The 25320-nt window shown below is 36.6% G+C and overlaps 1 protein-coding gene across 3 annotated transcripts in view; it reads right to left on the bottom strand.

Annotated features, from left to right (window-relative positions):
* Mysm1 (Myb like, SWIRM and MPN domains 1) overlaps window positions 1–25024 on the bottom strand; it is a 41567-nt gene extending 16543 nt beyond the window's left edge. For 2 of the 3 annotated variants that reach the window (XM_023702670.1, XM_023702671.1), the window contains exons 1-10: window positions 24960–25024; window positions 20618–20687; window positions 19006–19076; window positions 15506–15580; window positions 13783–13861; window positions 11575–11673; window positions 8994–9724; window positions 6341–6471; window positions 4376–4479; window positions 3566–3643 (exon numbers count right to left, since the gene is read on the bottom strand). In XM_023702670.1, coding sequence (XP_023558438.1) covers window positions 3566–3643; window positions 4376–4479; window positions 6341–6471; window positions 8994–9724; window positions 11575–11673; window positions 13783–13861; window positions 15506–15580; window positions 19006–19076; window positions 20618–20687; window positions 24960–25024 — 1503 coding nt within the window. The remainder of the gene's footprint in view (window positions 1–3565; window positions 3644–4375; window positions 4480–6340; window positions 6472–8993; window positions 9725–11574; window positions 11674–13782; window positions 13862–15505; window positions 15581–19005; window positions 19077–20617; window positions 20688–24959) is intronic. The other variant, XM_023702672.1, reaches the window with a different exon arrangement.
* Between the last annotated feature and the right edge of the window lie 296 nt (window positions 25025–25320).

Here is a 25320-nt window from a genome sequence, read left to right as displayed (position 1 = left end):
TAGACTTTCAAACCTGGAAGACACCATTGTAGCTAGTGAAAAGGTAAGAAAAGATCTCTTAAAAACAACTAGGATGCAGGAAAAAATAATTCAACATCTGCAAGATGATGTAAAGATGAACAACCTAAGACTAATAGGCATCAATGAGAAAGGAGTCAGTACAAATGATAAAAAAGAACATGGGCATAAGTAATAGCAGAAAACTTCCCAAATATGGGGAAACAATTGGACAATCAGGCAACCGAAGTATACAGAACTCCACATAACATCAACCCAATTAAAAACACCCACACATAAAATAATCAAGATCCCAGAAATTCAGCACAGGAACAGTATACTAAAAGCTGCTACAGCAAAGAAACAGATCACATTTAAAGCAGCAGATTTCTCTTCATAAACCATAAAATGAAGAAGAGCACGAAGCAAAAGTACATCAAGTCTTGCAAGAAAACAAATTCCAACCCAGACTGATAACACCCTGCAAAACTCAAGTATAATGGAGAAATGAAATACTTCTATGACAAAGAACTGAAGAATTTCAAGACAACAAAGCCAACCCTAAACAGACTACTAAAAGATATTCCTAGAGGGATCAAAATGACAACTCCATGAATTGAGAATGGAACAAACCTACCAAATAGGGCAAACAAACACAGGAGTAAAAGATACGTTAACAGCAGTCTTTCAGTTATTCTTTTGTATACAGCAGCCAAATATTTCCATCAGCATACCCTACAAATGGACTTCTCCTGCACCCTATGGGTCATGATTCTGTCTGGGTCTATAGGGTGGATATCAAGGAAATAGCAGCAGCTCACTACCAGAAGTAACACCCGGCCACCAGTAAATATCATGGACACTATCTACGTTCAACACACACTAGAACTTTGTGCCATATCCTATCCCCAGACTTAGAAGTGCTGGTCATATATTTGCCATTCCAGTATTTTTGTTATGTTTTATTCTTCGTAATTCTTTACTATCATGGTAACTTTTTCTTGGTTGATATTTTTGTATGTATCAACCTAATCAAATACTATGTGAGTACTCTGAATTGATCACAGATTCATACATATTACCCTCTGGCCTCTTAGTTGGAATATTTAATTTTCATTTTTGAATATTATTTTGAAATATTTAATTTTGAATTAATTTTCTGAATATTGTTTAATCTTAATTTTTGTTTTATGATTTATACTGTTTCTTTGACTTACAATCTACTTATAAGACATATTTTCTCCTAGTATTAGAAACTCTAAAAAGTATATTTCCATATTCCATGTATCAGTTTTTGTCTTTTACACACACACACGAAAAATTATGTATATAACGTGACAAAAGATTGACTTTTGTAGAAATCTTCAGTGACCTTTTAAATGGGTTTGTATAATAAAATTATATTTTACATAGTCCTGCATAACTACCATTTTGAGAGCTCTTTATTCTTTATCCAGGACCATACAGAAACTTCTCTTGCCTTTTGGATTATGCTGTTTGTTATTTTCTATATGCTACATCTGGAGGTATTAGAATGTTTCCAATCTGTATAACTGCAAAGTATTTTACTTTCAGTTTTCAAAGGTATGTTTGTTAAGTATAAAATTCTATAAGGACATTTTTTTTCAGTCCTTTGAATAAATAAGTTTAGCTTCTTATCTACTTGTCCTTTTTCTTCTTCTAATGTTGAATAAGATACTATTTAATTTTGTTCTTATATAGCTAATATTTTTTCTATGTATATGCTTTAATAATTTTTTTCTTTATAGTGAGTTTTGGATAATTTCATTTTTATTATCTTGGTATGATTTTATATTTCTTGTGTAAAAGGTTCATTTTTCTTGGAAATGTGGTGCTATAATTTTAACTAAATTCAGAAATTTTAAATCTTTAAGTATTTATTGCCTACCTCATTCTACTTTGAGTATTCTAATTATATGAATATAATTTTTTTGATTTTGGCACAGAGTGATCTACTATATGACTGATCTGTTAACTCTTCATATTATTTTAAGCAATTTTTATTTTTATATTCATTTAAGTTTGTAAATAATTTTTTACAATGCGTAATTTATTATTAGTCTCATGCCATGTATTCATTTCAGAAATATTTTTCTAAAATTCAAAAATAAAATAAAAATTAAAAAAAAATACCATGATGGTATTATGATGAAGTTAAATGAGTTAATGTTTATACTGTTTTCTTTCTTCTACTAACTTTACATTCTACCTAAAATGAACTATGTAGCTTTCTCAGAATATATCCAGTATTTCCTATGTCCTGCTTCTCTTGTGCCACTCTCTCGGCATAGAATGCTTTAATCTATTTTTCTTTTCAGTGTGAGAGACTAAACCCAGGACCTTCACAGAACTAAACCCCCAAATCTTTTTTCATTTTTTATTTTGAGACAGTCTAAGCTGTTAACCTGCTCAGAACGGACTTCCATTTATCACCTTCCTGCCTCAGACTCCTAGAGTACTGTGATTATAGGCTTGTGCCACCATATCCAGCTTCATCTATTTTTAGAAATGATTCTCCCACTGATCCTCTGGCTCAAATACCACATCTTCAGTGGCATCTTCCCCTAAGAAAACTTTTGGGAGGATTTTACAATTCTTGGACCAACTTACCACTGGCTTTGTCTTTCCCAGTAGAAACACAAGTCCCTCATGCGAAGGGCAATATTGTGCTTACAATTATGACTAGGACAGCTGGATGTGGTAGTATGTGCCTGTAATCTCAGCACTTGGAAAGCTGAGGCAGGAGGATTGTTGGGAGCTTGAGGGCAGCCTTGGGTATATGGTGAGTTCAGGGCCAGCCTGAATTATAATGAGATTCCATCTCAACCTCTACCCTCAAAATGCCTGAAAGAATACTCAGGTATGGGATGGGGGACCAGGAGCAGGGTAGAGAAGAGAGGAAGCTAACATTTATGGAGAAGTTACCATGTTGTTGAGTATCTAATATTAGGACTTATATATACATCACTTATTTCTTACAAAAGTCTTTTCAGGGAGGACAAGCTATACATCATAAATTTAAAGAAAAGATTCTCTGAAGCAGCTGTTCTTGGTACTACAAGTCTCCTCATTCCATCTTACAACACATTTAGGACATTTCTGTGCATGCATGAATACAAATACACCATAACATTCACTGTCTATGTTCTTTTTAGGACCCAGTATTTTAGCAGAAATAACACTTCCTTATTTGCAATTCAGTATGATCTAACATTTAGAACAGTATTTTAATTGTTGTATCAGAATACCATTCAGTAAGTATTTAATGAAATTACTGGACATACTTCTTGCCACTGGCATATATTCTTAACTAGAGATGAAAAGGCAAAGCTAGAGAATAAAACTCTTAGTGGAAGGCTAATAAGCATTTCACTAATTACTAGCCTTCCACTGTGCTGTACACTGGCCAAGTTTTAGACACAACTGAATTTGGGAATGAAGATATACATATGACAATGCATGAAGCAAGTATAACATACAAGGCATTAAGACACACAAATGTATACCAACAAAAAATTTTTATGGAGCTGCATGAAAGGTCAGTTACCTCAAACGTTTGTCCTTCTAAATCCTTTGCATCACACCAGTTTCCCCATGGGTCCCTGACCCTCCGCCTCCTAGTACGCTGTGATGAGAATAAAAAGCAACAGGGAGAAATCACAGCCCATTCATATTCAAAACAAAAGCCATAATTACCTAAAAAGTATGAACCCATGTAAGTATTGTGATCACTCAGTGACTTGCTAAGCTTTATCTGTTCATTCAGGTCTGATAGTCAGTACTCTCCTCAGCAATGCACCTTCCTGGCCAGTTCAGGGTGAGAAACCTTGTGTAAGTGAGCAGGTTTGGGCTACTGGGGGCAGAAGTGCTGCTGACTTTCTGCATTTTACTTCCATTTCTTCAATTTTCATTTCTAGTCACCATTTGGAAGCTCAAACACTCAAGACAAACATGTCTTTAACAAATAATTTAACGACAAAGAAAATGGCTTTAAATGACATGTATTAGAAGAAATGAAAACCAGAAGCAAAATAATTACATGTTAGCTTTTTAAAAGTTCAGCAAGTTAACACACAGAAAAGTTATAAAAGTTGTGTGTAATATGAATGTCCAGTTGTGAAAACTTCACTACGGAGGCCTTTGAAGTGGACCAGGCTGCTAAAGGGCAGTGTATGACCTGGCACCACCTCTAGCTAATCTATTTTAAAGGTTTTATAGCTTGTTTGGCCTCATAAACCTATATGAAACTGAAGAGAAGGCAGAGAAGTGATAGCTGAGATGAAGTACAAGAGAAAACACATTCATTAAGTGGCAAAGCAGGCATTCCTTCTCCACAGGGAAGAGCATGGCTGCTTACCATAGACTGCAGGCGCTGAGCAAGCTGGTATGCCTCTACAGCATCTCTTCTGTCTCTGACTCGAACTTTATCAACTGGTTGTGGTCTATTATACACAGCCTGTTCTATTGGGATTTAAGGAAGACAAAACACTCTATTACTGTTTTTTTTAATGTATTTGGTACAGGGTCTCACTACAGATTGGACTTGAAGTGATCCTCCTGTTTACAGCCTCCCAAGTGCTCAGATTATAGGTGTGAGCCACCATGCCGTCTCAATCCCTGTTTCAGCGTGCCCTGGGGGTGGGGCTGACACGGAAGGCCAGGGATCGGGACCCCGATCAGAGCCTGCCTTAGCAGGCACTTTAGTCCGCTGAGCTATCTGGCCAGCCCAAAACACTTTACTACTGTATGAAAATCACTGTTAAATAGGAAGACATATCTATATTAACTGTAGCTGAGATCTTATGATGCTTATTCCACAATCCTTTACATGATACACTACTCAGCAGCTCTCAAATTAATGCTATTATTATAAGAACAATAAAAAAGGATTATTTAAGAAGTGAGAAATTTGTTTAATTTCTTACTAAACAAGTGCTGAATGCACTTTGCTAACTTTGGCAGTTTAATACAGAAAACATGATTTCACTTTCTATTAGTAACTGAAAAGAGAGCTAAAACCTTTTCATTTTCCTGAAAAGCTATTCTCAACATATGGAACACATGGCTTTGGGCAAATGAAACCACTAATGTGCAGGAACAAGGTAGAATGTAAATTCTCTCTATATGAAATAGTGCTCTGATTAGTCATCTCACCTATATACACTCAAAAAGTGTACTGCTCTGAAACTGTGGGTGGTAAGACTCTACCTACCTATCACTATGCAAAAGCTTTTTACAAAAAAGATTAAATTCAATAAATAGGCAGAATATACTTTTGTTTGTTTTCTGATAGCGTCAGGATACCTTCCAGGAAGCTCTGGTTTGGCTTCAGGGTCTGGGGATCGAACCACAGCATCCTGAACCTTACTGCTTTGTTTCAGCAGGCACTTAAACCACTCACCTAATGGGCAGGCCCCTAGCAGAATATACTTTGAAATGTTTATCTTCATTAAGTTTAACTTTGAAAAAAACTAGAATGAAAGAGGCTTACATTAAAATATTTTGGTGTTTTTATAGTATTTACATATAAAAGCCATAAATTATTTCCTTTAATCACTGCTACACAGCATTTCTAGCACAACTACACAACAGGTTAAATAATCCACATCTGAAATTCTTGGGACTCGGAGTAGTTCAGATTTGGGATTTATCTGGATTTTAGAATACCTGTGTAAAAATAAAAATATTCCCAATATCTGAAACTTTTTAAGTGCTATGTTGGCTTCAACTTTTCTGGGGTTTGAGACATGGGCATACCACAAAGTTTAGGGTTCAACGTGAGCTTGTAAATTAAATTACTAGACTTTCAACACAATTATTTTATCAGAGAAATATATTCCTAAATTACGTCTATTACTTCGATCAAGTATTTTTCCATAAAAAGCAGATAATTCTATTTTCACTGCAGGTCAAAGGGAAAGAAGTTTCAACAGAAATCTGTTTTGCAGCAAAATCTTTTTTTAAACATATGTGGTACAGGGTCTCACTACGCAGCTTGGACTCATAGTAATCCTCCTGTTTTCAGCCTCCCTGGGGCTGGGATTAAAGGCGTGTGTCATCATGGCTAGACTTGGTTGCCTGCTCAGTGCCCCCCAGGGGCGGGGGTAGGGGTTGCATGTGGTACCAGAGACTGAACCCAAACCCATTCCCTGCACTTGCCTAAGCAGGTGCTTAGTCTCTTTGGCTATCTCACCGGCCCTGCAGCAAAACCTTAACATATTTTCAGTACTGTTAGCATATCTCTATAAATCTATTTGAATTCTAAACGTAGGAGAAATTTATAGACAAAAATATGTTGGGTAGAAAATGTGCTTGTTTTTACCACATCCAAAATTGATCGCTCCTATCAACTCCAAGTATGTATGAATCCGTCCAATGCAGTTGACATCTCCACAGTTCTTCAGGCCAGGGCGTACTGAGGTCTTATTCAAGTATTTTGGTTTGCGTGTCTCCCTAATTAAGAGATAGAAGTACAATTACTCTGGATGAAGAAAATTATGGAAATAGATTTCTTGGAAAACTTCTAACACCTGAAGTATCTTAATATTTTATGTACTTATAATGTGTAAATGTGCAGTAAAAATAAGGATGATTATATTTTTAAGTATTTTTTTCAGAAATAAAATACCTTTGAAAGACACAGTAACCTGAAAATATAATCTATGATGTGGAGATACCCTAACTTTCAGAGAAGAGTTCAGATTTCAGTGTCTTGAAAAATTCCAAAGAATTTTGCACAAATGAAGACACCCATTGCACAAATGAAGACTCTAAGAAAGTAGTACCCACTGATTTCACCAACCTCAGTAAACCACCTAGGAGACCACTGCCACCTGCAGTACCTGTACAAATTATTTGGCTTCACTTAGAATCCAAAATTCAAAGTAACAGGACCTATGACACTAACACTGAGGTCACACTCAATTCATACAGATATTTCTCTGGGCAGTTTTGATTTTGAAAACCTTTAATTTTGGTTATTTATACTTTTATTTCAGACAGCTACCCAAATCTCTCATCTCAGAAACATTCTCTACTAAAAAGAAAATAGTATCTCCTGCATAATTCTAGGATTGTTGTGAAGAATTAAAATGTGATGATACAGTAGAGCTTTCTGCAAATTATGAAGTACTACGTAAATGCCAGGAGTTGTTCCTTGTAACTATAATATACACCATCTTTAGTCAGAAGTTGTGAGTTAACACTTTAACCAATGTAAGATGGCCCCGAGTGAAGAACACAAACAACCCCATTTTAAAATATGGTTCTCTTTAAAAGCCAAGAAACTTTATGTTGCCTATGTGGCCCCAGGGTCACTGAGTTAGTAAGTTGTTTTCCTAAACACTCCTAGGATATGGCAAAACACTACTGCAGTAAGACAGGAAGACCTCTGACACAACAGAACAGAAACAAAGCAAAACCCTGACCCAAGGAACTGAGAAGCTTTCTGTAAAGATGGCCCTACATAAGCCAACAATTCCTGGAATAGTAACAGCAATTAAGAATATTTAATAAGTTTAATAAGCTACAAAAAACTCAAATTACTTTCAAAGTACTTAGACTAACAAGGTGGAAAGTACTCTGGTTTGTTCCTCCTTCCCCACTAAGAAATTCAAAGAAAATATAGATAATTTAGACAACTACTGTATCCTGATGAAGGAATTATTAGCACACTATGCCATGAGTTCAAAGCATTTAGACATTTAGAAAAACTGGTTTCTGTAATCCAACTACATTTAACAATACTAGTCACTTAACATCAAATGTTTCCTTCTTTGTACTAAAGGTACATGATCAACCTGGAAGGAAATTCATTTTCCCACTACAGTAGTTTTTGACAAGACAACAAAACATATGGTGTGTTTTTAAATAAGAAACACACTGCTACAGACCCCTCTCAAACCCCTGCACTCAGCCAGAACACACTTAGTCTATCACTCTTGCCATTCTCTGGAGCAGTTATGAAATCCTTTCTCCTGAACACTGTAGGTACACTGTCAAAGCTGTCTGTGTCCTGAATGGACACAAAACCTTTACCTCCCATGGTCTTGTTGGCTTTGGGAAGAGTATGTCACACAGTGCCAGCCCAAGGAGTAAGGCAGCAAGGACACACCCTCATGTTTTCTCTCTGCTGGAAAGCTCTTAAGGTATTCTCTACCATACCTCATAGAACACTTCCAGACTATTTCAGAAAGTGTGCTGAAAAGGAGGGTTTTGAAAGGGATAATGGTAAAATATCTTACTAAATAAAATGTTTTTCAAAAATTTTAACACTTATCACATCTTTATCGATTATGTAACTTCCCAATATTATTGCTAAGAAACTTTTTTTGGGGAGTGTCTTTTTGAGACAGGGTTTCACCATGCAGTTCAGGCTGGGCTTAAATTCATTTTGTAGCCCAGGCTGGCCAGGAACTCATAGTGATCCACCTATCTCAGCCTCCCACATGCTGAAATTATAGGTGTGTGCTACCATGCCCTCTGTTGAGAAATTGGTTTTGTTTTTAATGTATTTGGTACAGGGTCTCACTACACAGTTTGGATTTATAGGGATCTTCCTATTTTCAGCCTCCCCAGCCCTGGGATTACAGGCATGCGCAACCATGCCCAGTCTCAATGGCTGGCTCAATGTGCCCAGGGGCGGGGCCGGCCTGGTCTGTGATGCCAGGGAATTGAGTTTCTGCCTTTGCCTAAGCAGGCGCTTAGCCCACTGAGCTATCTTGCTGGCCCAAGAAGTTGCTTCTTAAAGCAATTATTTATTGCCTTTGTTCCAGGCCCAAATGCTCCAAAGGACAGAGAGGTTTTGTTGCTTATCAGTTTTTTAAAAAGTGTCATTACGATAAAATTTAAAATGTGAAACGGTGATACATGAATGCTCTTGGGATTACTACAGCAAAATCCTAAAACCCAAACAGCCCAAATTAAAATACTGTAGGACATCCAGTTTTTAAAGTACCATCTAAAACAATTCTTACCATTGATCCAAAATGTAGTTTCTAATTTTCAAGTAGCGCTCTGGTGTCTTAGTTTGACGCCCCTCAAAAAATTCAGGAATTGCTTGTTTTTCTTCTTCTTGAATGACATTTCTATCTATTTCTACTTCCTGTTCTGGTGGCTTAAGCTCTTCTTCCTCGTGACTTTCCTCCACCATCTGGCAAGAACGAAAAACCACTTCAATACTACTTGTATCTTGCTGATTTTCACAAGGCTCTGAAGAAGGCAGTGCCCCGGCGCCATCTATTACTCTGTTTCCATCGTGCAGCGTATTACAATTCTGATCATTTAACTCAATTGAGTTTTTGCCATTCGTGCTCTGTTCTTCAGTCCACAGTGTATTTTCTGAGCCTGAATGTGTTTCCATTTCATCTTGCTTTATACTATGAAGATATTCCCTGGAAGATTCGGAAAAGGGACTTTCCTGGGGTACAAATCCTCTATGGCTGGTTTCACATGTTTTACTCTCCAATGAGAGACCACCGTTAGAATTCTTCTGTGGTGTTTGGGACGTCAACTCATCTACCTCATCTGTAATGTCTACTTCTTCATCATCAGACAAGTTTTCAATCTTTACAGCATTCAAGTTAGGATCAACACGTCCTCTTAGACATGAGAGTGTCTGGGCTGTGGCCCCTTTATCTTCATTTTCAACCCGATTTTCACTGCTGTTCTTTTCAATGGGTGTTTCTTTCTCAGGACCCCATTTTATCTTATTAAAAAATCAGAACAAAATTCCCAAAATATTAGATAAATTATTAAGCTAAGTACATGTTAACAGTAATTAAAACTGCATTTGCTTTTTAAACATAGGTTTAGAACTGCACTGAAATATAAAAGATCACCATTTTAAATTTCCATAAACATGTGCCTCACTCATCCTCCCATGTCTCATTAATCAAATAACCATAATCTATATAGAACTATCACTTTTAAAACATTTTTAAAATGGGGGTCTGACTCATATCAGTCATAGAAAACTAATGACTTTCATAGTAAAGTGCTCTATAAGATACTAATGTATCTACAAAAGCTTATTTTTCACAACATCTGATAACTTCATTTCTTATAATGGTGAAATAATCCTTTACTTGAATGACTCTATCGCATATATTTACTCAGTAAACCAAGATCATCTTTCATTTAAAAGCAAAATCCTTTTGGCAGGTTCCTTTAATGCAGCCTCAATACTGTACACTTTATATTTGCAGCCATGAAATTATCTTCCATATCTGCTATTCTGTATATATCTGGTAATGTAATAAGAGGATTAGAATCAATGAGTAAATATAACTTGAAATAAAAGTACCCATATTCAAAGTTTTGAAAGATCTCTAATGACTGATATCCCAAGGGACACGATAGCTCTCAGTAAGCGATCACAGATCCGTCATCACAATGAAGTCTCAGGATCATGTATCTGAAGTTACCTAGCTCACTATATAGAGAACAATGGGAAAAGGAATTTGTATATATTTGTAGTCTCTTGGTTTTAGTTTTGGTGGTGTGAGGATCAAGCCCAGAGACTTACGTATAGGTAAGCACTCTATCACTGAGCTATATCCCCTGTCTTTGTTTTTAATCTTAGAAATTCAGATCAGATTTTGTATTGGATTTCATACAACACTAATGTCTGTTCTAACACTGAGATGTACCTTTCTACCCAAGTCTTTTGAGTATAACTAACTCCTATATAAGCTACATGTTCTAATTGGAGAGGCATGGTGGTAAGAATAACCAAGTTGCTTAATACCTTAACTGGTGAGCTACTCTGAAATTGCTTTTGTTAGCCTGAAGGCCAGAGGGAGCAGATGACTGATGCAATGTGAATCCATCCTATTATGTTCCACTCATTACAGGCTAACACTAAGATAAATCTTGAACACAAGATAGAGCACATTATTTATAGGAAAACAAAACACTGAATTTTAGCTAAGACATTTCCAAATTTTACACAGTTATATTCAGAGTCAAAGCAGAACAACTTTAAAAATTCTAAGTATCAAAACTTTACAATTCAATACAACACAAATTACTTGAAAGGCTAATGAATTAGACCCTATCTACATCTTTCAGAATACAACTTAGTAAACTTTTCAGACAGTTCATAACAACTGTAAAATATCCATTGCTATTAAAATACATTTCAGAATCACCATCAGCATTTACATCCTCTAAGTACCAATTATTTTTTTTCAAAGTTTCTATAATGTAAGTATTTTCAAAAGAAAAGATATTTTCCAGAGAGAAACACTAAGACCTCCAGAATTTTCTCTTAGGGATATGATTCTCTTCAACTCATATCCCTGGGTAATTAATATTTTCCTTCTACTTAATAATAGAATACAGTATCTATTTAATAGCAACAGTTAAAACACTGAAGATAGCCATAAGGTATTAAAAAAATAAACATCTGCATGGTGTTTTACAATGTAAAATACTCTCTCACTATAAAAATATAAATTTTATGGAATGCCTACATTAAACAAGTACTGCTGCTTGCCTAATTTTTACAATTCCAAACAGTATCATTATCTCCTAGGGTATTTGTATCCTGCTTACCTTATTTTTAAAGTACTGTCTGGCATAATTCTTTACTTGAAAAACAGTGCGGCTTCCAATTAGCTTTGCAATTTTGGTCCACCTTCGACCAAATTTACTCTGTTATTAAAGTAAAAAAATTACTTGATTAGTCTACTTTAATTAATGGTTTAAAAGCAAACGACGCATTAAAAACATACTAATAACTCATTTAAAAATTATAGCTACCTAAATCTAAGATAAATCATTTGTTATCTAACTATATGAATTCCTGTTGTACATATTTCACATCTAGAATTTATTTTTAAGGAAATATATGCCTAAAACAGAGATTATATTTTCCATTTATAGGATCAAGTGAACCTATTCTACATGAATTACAAGATTTTTTGTGCCCAGATTCCATATTTTACAATGTCTAGTAAATGGCCCACATCAGATACTTCTATATATTAATCAAATGCGCACCCCAATAAGCTTTTACTCACTGACTAACATTCCCAGCCCTTGCTCAGCTTTTGACTCAAGTCTGCATCACTAAGTGGCTGAGTGTATGTTGAAAGCTGCACTCTTCGTACCTTAGCCTCTCAGAAGCTGGGCTAGGCTTACAGGTACCATTATGCCTGACTCAGAGCAATTTTTTAAAACTCAGTATTTCTGGGAAAACTATTAGTACCAATTATTTTTAAGATTAACAAGTAGCTAACATTAACTTAGTGAAGAATCAGGTCTATTTATAGGAAATAATTTGGCAGTGTGGAACACGTATGGAGACAGAGCACTGGATAAAGTGTAATTGTTTGGGAGAGTGGGGGCTGTACACTAAGAAAACTCAAGAAGGGACACTAAAAGAAGGGCAAAGAAAATATGTGCCAATTTCAACATGAAAAAGGACAGACCTATGTGAGACAAAAGGAAAGAAAAATCCTCCTTCACCATTCAGAATCACACCATTTCTTTCTCTCAAGCCCCAAAGAATTTAATCCGTAAGCAAACTGCATCAATAGGTCAAAATGGTGGTGACACAATCAGTAATTCCAAGTTTTTTGTGTAGAAAAAATTATAATTAAAAGAATCTCAGATTTCTACATATCTCTTAACAAATATATACTTGCTTATGTAGACACAAAATAATTCTGGAAGGATGTAATATACTGATTACCTCAGAAGTGAGAGAGAAATATAACAACACCCTATCATTTCAGGTAGCTTTTGAACTTTGAATATGCAAACGCAGGACCCATAACTATTGCCAAAGTCAACAATAACAATCAAACAAGGAACCTTAAGTTTATAAGTCACTTGTGTATGTTTGCATATACATATGTCACATCTGGCAAAGGTAAAACATCAAAAGTTGCCAGCAGTATTAAAAAAATGAGTAATTAACATTCTTGTGCAACAGATGGAAACACCAACATCATTAGTACAAAAAAAGTCTTAAATACAAAAACCTCAAATTTGTATTTTTACATTAAGAACATCATAGGGTATGCAGGTAACATGATGTAACTAGAAAAATATAAAGCTTTTTCCTCATCATCTGTAGACATGTTAAATATTTAGATTTGCATTCACAGCCTAAATAAAAATGTATAAATATAGCCAATTTTCAAGTTATGTATAACCAACCTTGAAAGCTTAAAAATATTCCTACGTATTGTGTTAAAAATTTCTTCATATTGAATACTTCCAGAATTAGAAACCAGGGTATGTACTTTTCCATTATTTAACTTATACATATGTAAACAGATTTCCATGGAATATTCACATACTAGATATGTTTCTGGTCTTCAAGTATATGCACTGTGAAGTCTGGACTGTGTACATAATGCCAAATAGTTTAAAAAAAAACAAACCAAAAATCCTCAGCTGATCATCTAGTTTCAAACACACAAGTTTTTATGGGTATTTTTTGGCTTTGTTTTGAGAAAAAATCAGACAAATATTTTGCTTTTGACCTAGGCAGTTGGTGTCACATGGATATAACTCAATTTCTTGGATATAATCAATACCAAAAAGTGTGCTAAATATCAAATTATCAATCCAAATCTATTTTAGTACCTTAGATTTAAGTTAAAAGAAATTGTCTTCTAGCACACTATAAATATTACTCTACAGAAAAACTAACATAATTAAAAATTCCAGTTGCTACAAGTTAACCTTATAACTTTATCAGTATTTGCTTCTAGAATCACTTTACTATAAGTTAAAAATTGCTCTATTTACCAGCCCTTGTTCAAACAGCTCTTTTTCTTCTATCGTCCACTTTACTGAGTAACTGGCTGGTTTTGTAGGAGACTGTACCCTAAGGGGAAAAAGAGTAATTGCAAAAAAATTTCTGAAATGGAACATTCCATATTTATGTAGTTAAAGGTTATTGACAGCCATTGGCTAAATTCAATACTTTTGAATCTAAGAATTAGAAAAAGAGAATGAAAGTTGCAGCCTCTATCTGGGAGGTGGGGGAGAATTACCATTAAGTATTCCAACTCAAGATATCTTTTTTTTTTTTTTTTTTTTTTGCAGAACTGGGAATTGAACTCAGGCCCTTGCGCTTGCCAGGGAAGCGCTTATTCCACTGAGCCATCTCCCCGGCCCCCTAACTCAAGATATCTTCACAGAACTTTGAAACATGTGGTCTATGGGACTGAGTACAAATAATACAGAAGACATCAAAGGAAACCAGTGTGACAGGCAAATATGTAGGCCCACTTAGACTGAACACAAAGCAGCAAGTGTGAACAAAAAATCCTAAATCCTTATAGGCATGTGAGTTTCAAATAATTTCAGATATATCTCTGGCTCTCGTGCAAGCCCACGTAAATATTAGGCCAGAAAAATAAAGAAACTATGGCATTAGACTTACTGCTTTTAAAATTCAGTATCTTAACAAATTTAACAAACCAATGAAGTTCACTAATTTATTTAAGCCATTAATCTTTCCATTAACTTCACTTCATTGCTTTTTAAATACAAAACAGAAATCCATCCTTCAACATGCATTTAAAAACACAAAATAATGTGTTTTTGTAATCATGAAGACAAACACCCCTCATTTAACAACCAAGTTCAATACCTAGAAATAGGTTATTAAATATATTGGTCATTAAATGAGAACTTGTATAGGAAATGCAATCGCAATCATCAAAACAAAGATACAGTCAACAGCAACTCCAACTAGATGACTTTGCTTTTATTTGCACAACTCTTACATGTGCTAATGTATAACAAAACATGAAACTACAGTGCTGTGTACCACAATCAGCAGAAACTACAGTACTGCATAAGCAAGATACACTGTACAAAAAGAGCACACTGAGGTGTTGTAAACAAGGCATGCAGACCTGTGCAAAAAGAAATGGGTCATAAATCTGACTGGCAGATTTTAAGTTCAAACACCATGCCTCAGTCCTAAATCCACACAGTTCTTGAACAGTCAGGTCATTAAATGAGACTATTTGTAATTAATTTGTCTAGGAAATTCTTGAAAGTCGAATTCAATTCATTTTTGTTCAAAATAATTTAAAATTACCTGACAGAATAATAAAAATCAAATCAATTTATACAATATTAAATACCTTCTTTAAAAACTTCCCTCTAAGATCTACAGGAGACCACCTTTTCCGTAGTTTGTAAATTGCTCAACAAGGTCATAAGAGAAATTCTGGCAAATAGCTGACACTAAAATTTTCACAATCCAACTTCTATGCAAAGACCTTTGTTTTTAAATTTTTTTATTTTTGAATTGAAGGCTTTTTCCTTCAGGACAACTACAACCTTAAAAAATTATCGAGTAATGTTAACCAATCAAAAAGGCTTTAAAAACATAAAACATAAGTACATAGAGGATTTATGCATTCTGCAGACTATAGCACATGAAAAAATAAGAAAGCCTGAAAAGAGTTTCCAAAATGCAGTTCAGACATTTAAGAGTGTAAATTGGTATTACCTGTTTAGGTATTTTTTATCATCCTTTTGATCAAGCCCAAATTTTCCTGGAAGAGATTTCTTAGATAAATAATACCTGGGCAACTATTAAGGAAACTTTTAAAATAATTAAAGTCATATGTGTGTCAGAGAATGAGCATTAAAGATTCATGAAAGCCAAACTTGTGAATTCAAATGAAACCAATTCCTTTCAAAGCCCTTCTCAGGTTTGCAAATATGATAAAAATGTTAATATCTCACAGGGTTGTTATATAGATTAATACATGTAAACTCTTACAACACAATACCTGTACAAAATGTGTGCTATATAAATGCAGCTTCTCTTCTCTTCCTATTAGAAGTGACTAAGAGAAGATATATCCTTAGTATTTAACACGTTGACAATTAGTAATTCAAGTCTTGCTACCACGTGGTTTATCATTTGAATTTGATCATTCCTGCTGGTTTGAACCACAAGTGGTACATGCTGGGTTCCTATCAGATATATTGGTACATACTGTCCCATTGGATGGCTTATATCTGCTGCTCTGGGAATCTTTGACTACAAACAATAATGCAAAGAAAAAGGTTGATTCAGTAGACCAGATATCATGGTCCTTTAAGGAAAACATTACAATGGCATAAAAAATTCTAATACAGGTAATTTGGGGTAAAACAGTTGTAAATGCAAATTACATTAATCAGCAATGGGGTATTTATGAGATTTCCATGTTAAAATTTAGATAATTACTGACAAACTGTTCACAAATATATATATATATATATAAAATATATATATATATATATATATATATATATATATACTTTTCATGGCTTGCTCAGCCCACCCTGGGGGTGGGACTGGTGTGGCATGTGGTGCCAGGGATCGAACTGCGGTCCCTGTGTGCTTGCCTAAGCAGGCGCTTTAGACCACTGAGCTATCTTGATGGCCCCTAAATGTATTGTGTTTTGTTTGTCTGTTTTTGGTATCAGGGATTGAACTCAGGACCTTGTGCTTGCCAGGCAGGCGGCTTAAGTCACTGAGCTATCCTCCCAGTCCCACAAATATAGTTTTTAGTTATACGAAATGAATTTGTTGCTTATTGTAATAATTTTTAATTGGTATGAATAGTATTTATATTTGGGTAGTAAGTATTTAAATTCAAGTAACTAGATTTAGTCCACTTATAGACTTTTCATTAAATTGTTAAAGACCAATGAAGGTGACTAGATCCACCTGTACCACCAGTGGGCCAGTCATGCATGTACCACTCATGATTTAAGCCAGTAGGTATATGTTAAATCTCTCTTAAAATATACAAGAACATAAAAGATGAATTTGATTGGCTGTCTAAACTAATTTGGGATATTTACTTCCATATTTCTAAAGGTAATAGAGAAGAGTTCTGGAATACTCTTTACACTATTAAAAATAAAGAACATTTAGATCAAATCTACCAAGGAGTTTCCTTTCAAGATCCTTGAAACTAGTCTCCTGCAGTATTGAAGATAGTCATTTAACAAGTGTCTGCTCACTGTATCAGGTTTTATGCTAGGTACTAAAAACAACAAAAACAGATACTATATACATTACACCTGTCCTCTAATAACCTGTAACTCTTATTATTTGCTTCTATATTTGGAAAGGAACAAGTTCTTGTTTTAAGTGTTCATTAATTTAGAATTGCACTGTCCATTCAGTAACCACCAGTACTAACCACAGTATGACTTCTGAACACTTGAAAAGTTAGCAGGAACTGAGGTGTAATGGAAAAATAAAATACACATTAGATCTCAAAGACTTAATATAAAACAAAATGAAAACATGCCACCAGTAATATTTCCATATAAATTCAAAATATATTGTTTTTGATGGGGTCTCTCTGTAATTCTGGCTCGTCTTGAGCTCACTATGGGGGCCAGGCTAGCCTCAACCTCAGGGTGACCCTTCTGTCTCAGGCTCCCAAGTCCTGGGATTAGAGGCATGCCTGGGTAAAGTATTTTAAGTTATTAAAATTAAATATATATAAACAGATGTATTAACAAAATGAATTCTATCTATTTTGCTTTTAAATGAGACCACTAGGACATTTTAAATTACATGTACCTCCCACTGAAAAGCAGTAATTTAGGCTATAACTCCAACATCTAGGGAGAATTAGTGAATAGGAAAGCCTGAGAGGCTTGCCTTTGGTAACTAAAGGACCAGAGAGATATTAAGAGCAACAAAGCAATAAATACAAAAGAAGAAAAAACAAATTCCTTCTAATAAATAGTAAGAAGTCGGATTGGTGAGATAGCTCAATGGACTAAGCACCCGCTTTGGCAAGCGCAGGGACCAGGGTTCAATACCAGGTCCTGCATGCCCTGCTGGACCCACCCCTGGGGCATGCTAAGCTGGCGACAGACTGAGTCAGGGCATGGTGGTGCATGCCTATAATCCCAGCACTGGGGAGGCTGAAAACAGGAGGATCACTAGGGGTTTGAGCTGCATAGCAAGACCCTGTACCAAATACATATATGAAAAAAAAAAAAAAAAGTAGTGAGAAGTCCAAGAAGTGCAGATAAAAGAATTAAAAATAAACCAGTATTTTTAGACTATTATTTAACCTCTATAACTCATATGATTAGAAACTGTTTTGTTCAACACTCTCATTTTTATATAGGAGAAACTAGAGATAAAAAATGAGGAAGAAGCCACAGGTTGGACCTTGTTAATAAGGATCCAAAAGTTGTGGAGGAAAAAAATACCCTACAGAAGAATTTGTTTTGTGCTGTTAGCTTAGGATTTCTTCTACATAACATACATACCTATAAATTATAGGGTAAAAAGTAACAACTTCTACATACTCTACTTGTGTGGCCTTGAATAAAGATCTCTGATCTTCAACTTGTGTAACTGAAAATGCAAGCTTTAAACTTCTAATTTAAATATTCTACAATTTCTACTCATAGTCACATATTGTAATCGAGTCAGATCTCAGACCCAGCAGTAAAACATAACCAAGGAATAAAATGCTTTCTGTATAGGTAAGTGACATGCTACAATGCAGCCAGCTAGAGCTAAGTAACATCAATTTATGATTACAGTGGCCTCTTCTGCAATTTTTGCATGGACAGATTTTTAACCCTGAAATCTTTTTATGCATTTCTATTCATACATATTTGCCACACATAATGATCACATTCATCATAAGGAATCTGTACCCATACATCTTTTGTTTTCCCATTCCCATCTGTCCCTTCAATCCTTCTTCCCTGTCATATTTATCAAAGCTTTGTTTCCATTTTTTTCTTTCTTTTTAAAAATCATTTTTCCCTTCCTCCTCTCCCCACTCCGTTTCCCTTCCCATTTGAACATAATCTTCCTATTTCTCAGTATCTGTTCTCCATTTTGCTCCTTATTTCTCCACAAGGTTTCTCACACAAGAGAAACAATGTGATATTTAAACTAGTGTCTTATTAATTTCACTTAAAATTATTTACCCTGAAAATTTTACTTTCCTCATAAATAAAGGATACTCTTCCTCCAATAACATTTTCTCAATGACAGCTCTGTTCTCGTCACTGATGGTGTTATCAAGAGTCCAAGGCTATTAAAAAAAAAATTTACATATAATTAGTTTTTGTAAATAGAAAATAATACTATGATTACAAATAAGCACAGCTACTATGTACTAAGCACACAAATGTATCTTTGATTCTCATGGTAATACCATGGGATAGGTGGTAACACTTCACAAATGCACCTATACCACTACTTGTACTTCAAGTGGAAAAGAGATTTTACAACCATTAAGATTCCAAGGCTTACACTCTCACTTATGATGGGTAATAATGGCTATCACGTATGAGGAATTATTAGACAGCATGCATTTGCTAGGCAAACTATTTCCAAAACTCCTAATTATTCTATCAGCCACAATCTCTTGTGGATCATTATCATTTTCAATTCTCAAAGTAAAAAATGTTCGACTTATGACTCTTCTCCAAGGTTCAGACTGGTATAACAACTGCTCACTAAAGATTTCCACCTGGCTTCTCAAGACTTAACATAGTCAAGAGTTCACCATCATACATACAACCTGCTTTCCCCCCTACATTTCCAATAGTGTAAAAGGCAGTTACTCATTTAAAAAGTAAGGAATCACTATTATGGGTTCGTCTTCCCTCGATCTCTACACGCAATCTACCAACCATTTCTAACTCCAAAATATAATCATATCTATCCACTTCTATTTCTTCCACTACCCAGGATCAAGTGGCCTTCATCAGATCTTCTTAGATGACTGGAAATGTTTCTTTCCTAACTAGTTCCTTGGACATCCTTTTTGCTTCCTTCTAATTTTCACCACAGCACTCAAAGTAAATTTTATAAAAAATGGACTGACTTATCTGCATACAATCTATATAAAATGACTTGTCTCAGTTCATTTACAGAATTAAACCCTTTAGTATGATTTAATCCCACAAATCCTATATGATGGAGCTCTCTCCTGTCCTACCCCTGTCACACCTGTGCCAAACAAAATATTCTAGGTATGGAATATATCTCTCAACTATACCTTTTGCATTAGCTGGAATTCTTTACTCTGTATCTACCTACTCTCATTACTTTCCAACTTAAATATCCCTTCAGAGTGTCTTTCATCGATAACTTGATCTCAAGTAATCTCCCTCCCCGATACACTGATTTGCTAATTTCCTTCACAATCTACAACTGTTTGTCTACTTGTTTATCATCGGACATTCCTTTGAAATATAAGCTCCCTCAAAGCATGACCACATCTGTCGTATATACTCCCCAAACCTGGCCCAAGGTATGGCACACAGGGAATGTTCAGTAAGTAGCTGCAAAACCAAAGAAATGAGCCCTGCGATGATCCCTATTTTCTCACTTGAAGCAACAAAGTTTCACAAAGGTTTTTACCTAGTTGTAGGCTCCAAAGTTGCTTTTCAACAAGTCATTTTTCAAAGTCAAAAGAAAAAAGGTTTCTTCTATTTTTAAAGTTCGAAAACAGTTTTACCTATTACCTCTGTGATTTTTGAGGACTAGCATCCAGTTATAAAAAGGCAAGAGGTGCAATGGGCAATGAGCCAGCTGAAGTCAGGTGGCAGTTCATAAGATACTTACAATAAGGCCGTTCGCACTTCTCCACGATGAATCAAGATAGTGATCTTGTTGTAAAACTGATGCTGCACTTCTGTAATTAAGAAAATGTGTATAAAAATGGTATTACTATACCATGAGTCACTGGCTACAATGCACACAGGACAGCGGCAGGTGCTAAGTAAAAAGTTTCCTTCTCCCCACAGCACCCATTTAACACTGCGGCATGGCTCCTCTACCTTTGACGCATAAGAAAATTTTATTTAAACTCAGCTACTACAGTGTTCTGTAGCCATGAGCCAACATATGAATATAAAAATTCAACTCTTAAATTAAAATTTTTAGCTATATTTAAACAAATAAAAAACCACTATCTTCAGCATCATCCTTAAAGAAAAAAAACTGAGGTGGAAGAACCAAACTCAAAAATAGCAGTTGTTCTATTTTGTTTTGTTTGAGACAGGGTCTCATTATGCAATTTAGGCTGGCCTTAAACTCATTATGTAACCCAGGCTGGCCCTGAACATGCAGCAATCCTCTTGCATTAGCTTCTCAAGTGCTACCATTTCAGGCATGTGCCACCACGTCCAGCTGCATTAGTTTTATTAACAATTCACATAACTTGAAAAAAAAATAACAGGTTATTTAGAGGATTTCTATGTATGTATACAGGGCATCGAACTTTTGTTAACCCTCTTTTCTTTCACTGAACCAGTAAGTCTCAATGTGTACCTTGTGTGTTCGGGGATCTAAGCTTTGAGACAATTAAAATAAATATTTTGGTTTTGAATGTTTTACCTTAACTTCCTAGTTAAATTTTTTTCCCATACCTCACCTAGTGACAAAAACTTTGTATTGCTACAACTGCAAAAACCTATCAACAGATTTATACATCTGAATTTTTAATTAGTCCTATGGAAGTTACAGTAGATTGAGACTATTAGAGCTTGTATCTAGATGTCCCTCTAAAGTCTCATGCAGTCATAGATGGGGCTTTTTGGATGAGTTTGGATCTAGGGTAAGTGAAAGGCTATGTGATTACTAAATTAGATCAATGATTGGTTTAGCATAGTTCTGGGTGTGGATAATGGGAAGGCTTACCCTGAGCAACCCGAGAGGCAGGTAGACTGGAAGAGATAAAAGGGAGAGGAAGACTGCTACTGCTTTTGCTGCTGCTATATGCTGCTCCTTTGCTAGTTGGCTGTCTTCTGCCTGCCAGGAACTGTTTCTCCTCTGTAATGCCCCATCTGCCACACCAGCCTGCTTTAGAGCCAATCAACTACAGACTAAAACTTCTTTAAACTGTGAGCCAACATAAACCTTTATTGTGTCTCACAATCAGAAAAGTAACTAAGACTGGGACTATTCTTTTCTACAATAAATTAAGAGCAGTAGTTTCTATCAACTATTGATAGTAAACAGTTGTTCAACTCAAGAGTCAACACTGAGTTACTCAAAAAACTCGGGTCTGCCCTGAGGGCAGGAGATGCCCCGAGGGCAGGAGATGAGACTATCTTCAAGTTTACTGCAGCAATCTTTTTGCATAGTATTCCTTAACAAGAATTAGCAACATCAATACCCTGTTGTACACATATAGATATCTACCTGAATTTCCACAGGAATCACAAATTAACTTAAGTCTAAAATCACATTCCCTCCCAAATTTGCTGCTACTCCTGCCGTGCCCTACCTCAATGGCAGTCCTTCCCTGAGTCCCACAATTTCAGACCTCATAGCTTTCGTGGTGGACTATAAGAGATAAACTGATAAGCCAGTCATCTTCTTTCCTTTGTTTTTCTCCACTTACCTTCATCTGACAAGTAATTGTCTCATCCAACAAGAATATTAGCTTTGTGAGATCAGTGTTGGTCTTTATACCTCCTACCTTAGTACCTGGTGAATGGCTAAATAATAATGTACTTGAGACAAAGGTCATACAGGTCTCTACTAGTTAGGGAGTATAGATGTCAACACAAAACCAACTGGGATTGAATGGAACAACATGATCAATTTGGATGTAAGAAAGACCATTATAACTTCAAGAAAGAAGAAACTCAAAGAGAGCAGGTGAGATAACAGCGGACCAAGCACTTGCTTAGGCAAGTGCAGGGACCAAGGTTCCAGCATACCATGCCAGCCCCACCCCAGGGCACACTGAGCCAGCCAAGGATTAAAGGTGTGGTAGTGCACACCTTTAATTCCAATGCTGGGGAGGCTGAAAACAGGAGGATCACTAACAGTCCAAACTGTGTAGTGAGGCCCTGTACCAAATATATTTTTAAAAAAGGCAAAAGAAACAAACAGTAAGCAATAAAAAGGTAGTGAGTATAAAAAAATACTTCGAGGTAGTAGCTTACCTGTAAAAAACAATGCCTGTGAACAGGAAGAGTGAATACATTTAAAAAAAATTTATACAGAATGAACAGGCTCTAATAAATGGTATGATAGAAAGAACGAAAGGCACTAAGGGAAAAAAGGAATATGGTCTAATTCTATGTCTTGGGTGACTGGTGGACTTTCTTAAAAAGGAGATTTAATTTGGCTCAGACTCAGTGTCAGCGCCGCTTGTGGAAAATCAGGTTTCATGGGAAAAGTTTTGTAAGACAGGTGTTTATGGGACCTGTAACTGCTGATAGCTCCAGAGTTGAGTAAATGAATCAGAAGCTCAGGATAAAGATTTGAACTAGTGACAGATCTGGAAATACCAGCATGTGTTAGGTTGTACTTACAAAACTTCCATTTTTGTAGGGTAAATATATTAGAACATTGGCAAAATTGTATATGGCTCAACCTAACAGAAATTAAGTCTTGAGATACGGCAGGTATCACCAAGAACTGTAGCATCTGTGAGAAGTCTTTTAACAAAACCCTTTGAATGTCATGAACAAGTAAAAGAAAACAAAGGTAAGAAGGGTAAAAGTAGAAAGCAAATCAAAATGCTATGTTTAAGCTCTATAACTAGCACTTAGCAAATGCTCAAAGGTGTATTAATCCCCAAGGGTTCCTCATATACTACCATCAGTTGTTCATGGCATACTACACAGTACTTTGGTTATGTCACAAGACTGGAGCTCTAGTACCCTGGAGCACCATCACTAAACTAAGGTTAATGATACTCCTTGGAACCAACCTTTAATCTTGCATGGATTATACACTATCACTAAAGCTCAAGAAAACAGGGAGAAAAAGGAAAAAAATTCAATCAGAAAAGTTCAAATTAACCTTTGTATGAGGCATAACACCAATGACCCCGGACGATGGTGTCTCCAAGGCTAATTCATTTCTTTTTGGTCTTTGGTTAAGTTCCTTGCCCACTTAAATCAAGCATACAAAATCATTTGACCAAGACTGAAATACTACAAAACATGGACAATTATTAGTAAAAGTTCTCGCAGTTAATATTCACAGCTTTCAACTGCTTTGTCTAAAAATATGAGGGAAAACGACATGTGTTTACCGCTCACATTTTTAGAGTGCTTTATTTAGGGTTCACCACTTTTAAATTCCAGGTTACTTAATCCCTTTAGGGCAACGATGAGGTTCTTCTCACTTAAGAGTCCGTGATATTAGGTTGGACTACATGAAACTGCCACTTTATTAAAAAAAGGTCCAATATTGGTAACTTCACGTGGTTCAACCTAGTAACAGTTCTACCAAAGTTACTGACAATTAAACATAACATAGCTGACTGCATTTAGAACTCAGATCTTGCTTCTGATCCCTCACATCATCCCTGAGGATTACAAACCACACATACATAGAGCATCTACAAAACGTTACACTGCCTTTCACCATTCTTTCATTTGACGGTCAATCCTGGGAGTACATGACTCTCAGTATCTGCGAATCTGTCTTGCACAAAGCCACACCGCTAGGGCCTACAACTGCAGAAGAAAACGTCCCCTTCAAAGAACTCCGACTCCGAAACCGGGCGTCTTTCCCCTAAGCGGTGCTACCTCTCCGCAAAGTTTTTCACAACTACCGCTGTAGGTGAGAAGGCGCGAAGCGATGCGTCCGAGGCTGCGCGGCGGGCAAGGGAAGGCTCCCTCGCTCCAGTGAGTTCAGGCTGGTCCTGCAGTACTCTACAGGAAATGAAGTAGGCTCCGAACTGCTGGAGCGAGGGCCACGCGCAGAGAGAAGGCGGGCCCGGCAGCGCAGCGCGACAAGCGCGAGCGCGTCCGGGCCGAAGCCGGTCGGCGCCGGAAAGCGCGAGCCCACGGCGCGGAAGCTTCCGGGGCGGCGGGGACGGGGCCCGCGGACCGCCCTCTGCTTCCCGGTCCCTTCTCGGGCCCGACTCCTTTTCCCGGGCCTTCGCTTCGCATCCGCGACTCTCCCCGCCTGGCGACACCCAGTGTCCAGGCCTCACCCCGGCTGTGGAGCGGCCGCCGCCACGTCCCCTTCAACATCCACATCCGTCTCTTCTGTCGCCATGATCGCGCCTGACCCTGCCTGCCCTCCCTTCAGATCCCGCGAGAGGTTGCGGCCGGGGGCGGGGCCTGACGCAACAGGGCGGGGCTTCCAGAAGAAGCGCTGCAGGGAGCCCGCAAAGCCCGGCGCTGGGCTTCTCAAGGCCTTGATCCTGCCTTCTCCTTTCGCTCCAGTGTAAAATAGGGTGGTGGGACAAACCCTTATAGATTGATGATAAAAGCTGAAGTTGATGAGTGCACCCCGAAAGTGAACTGGGAGAGATCTTTAGTAAGCCTTTCTCCAAAGAGGGTCATTTACCA

Source organism: Octodon degus, unplaced genomic scaffold (assembly GCF_000260255.1).
Source record: "Octodon degus isolate 3935 unplaced genomic scaffold, OctDeg1.0 scaffold00156, whole genome shotgun sequence".
Taxonomy (NCBI): domain Eukaryota; kingdom Metazoa; phylum Chordata; class Mammalia; order Rodentia; family Octodontidae; genus Octodon; species Octodon degus.
This window is presented reverse-complemented; position numbering and strand designations above follow the sequence as displayed.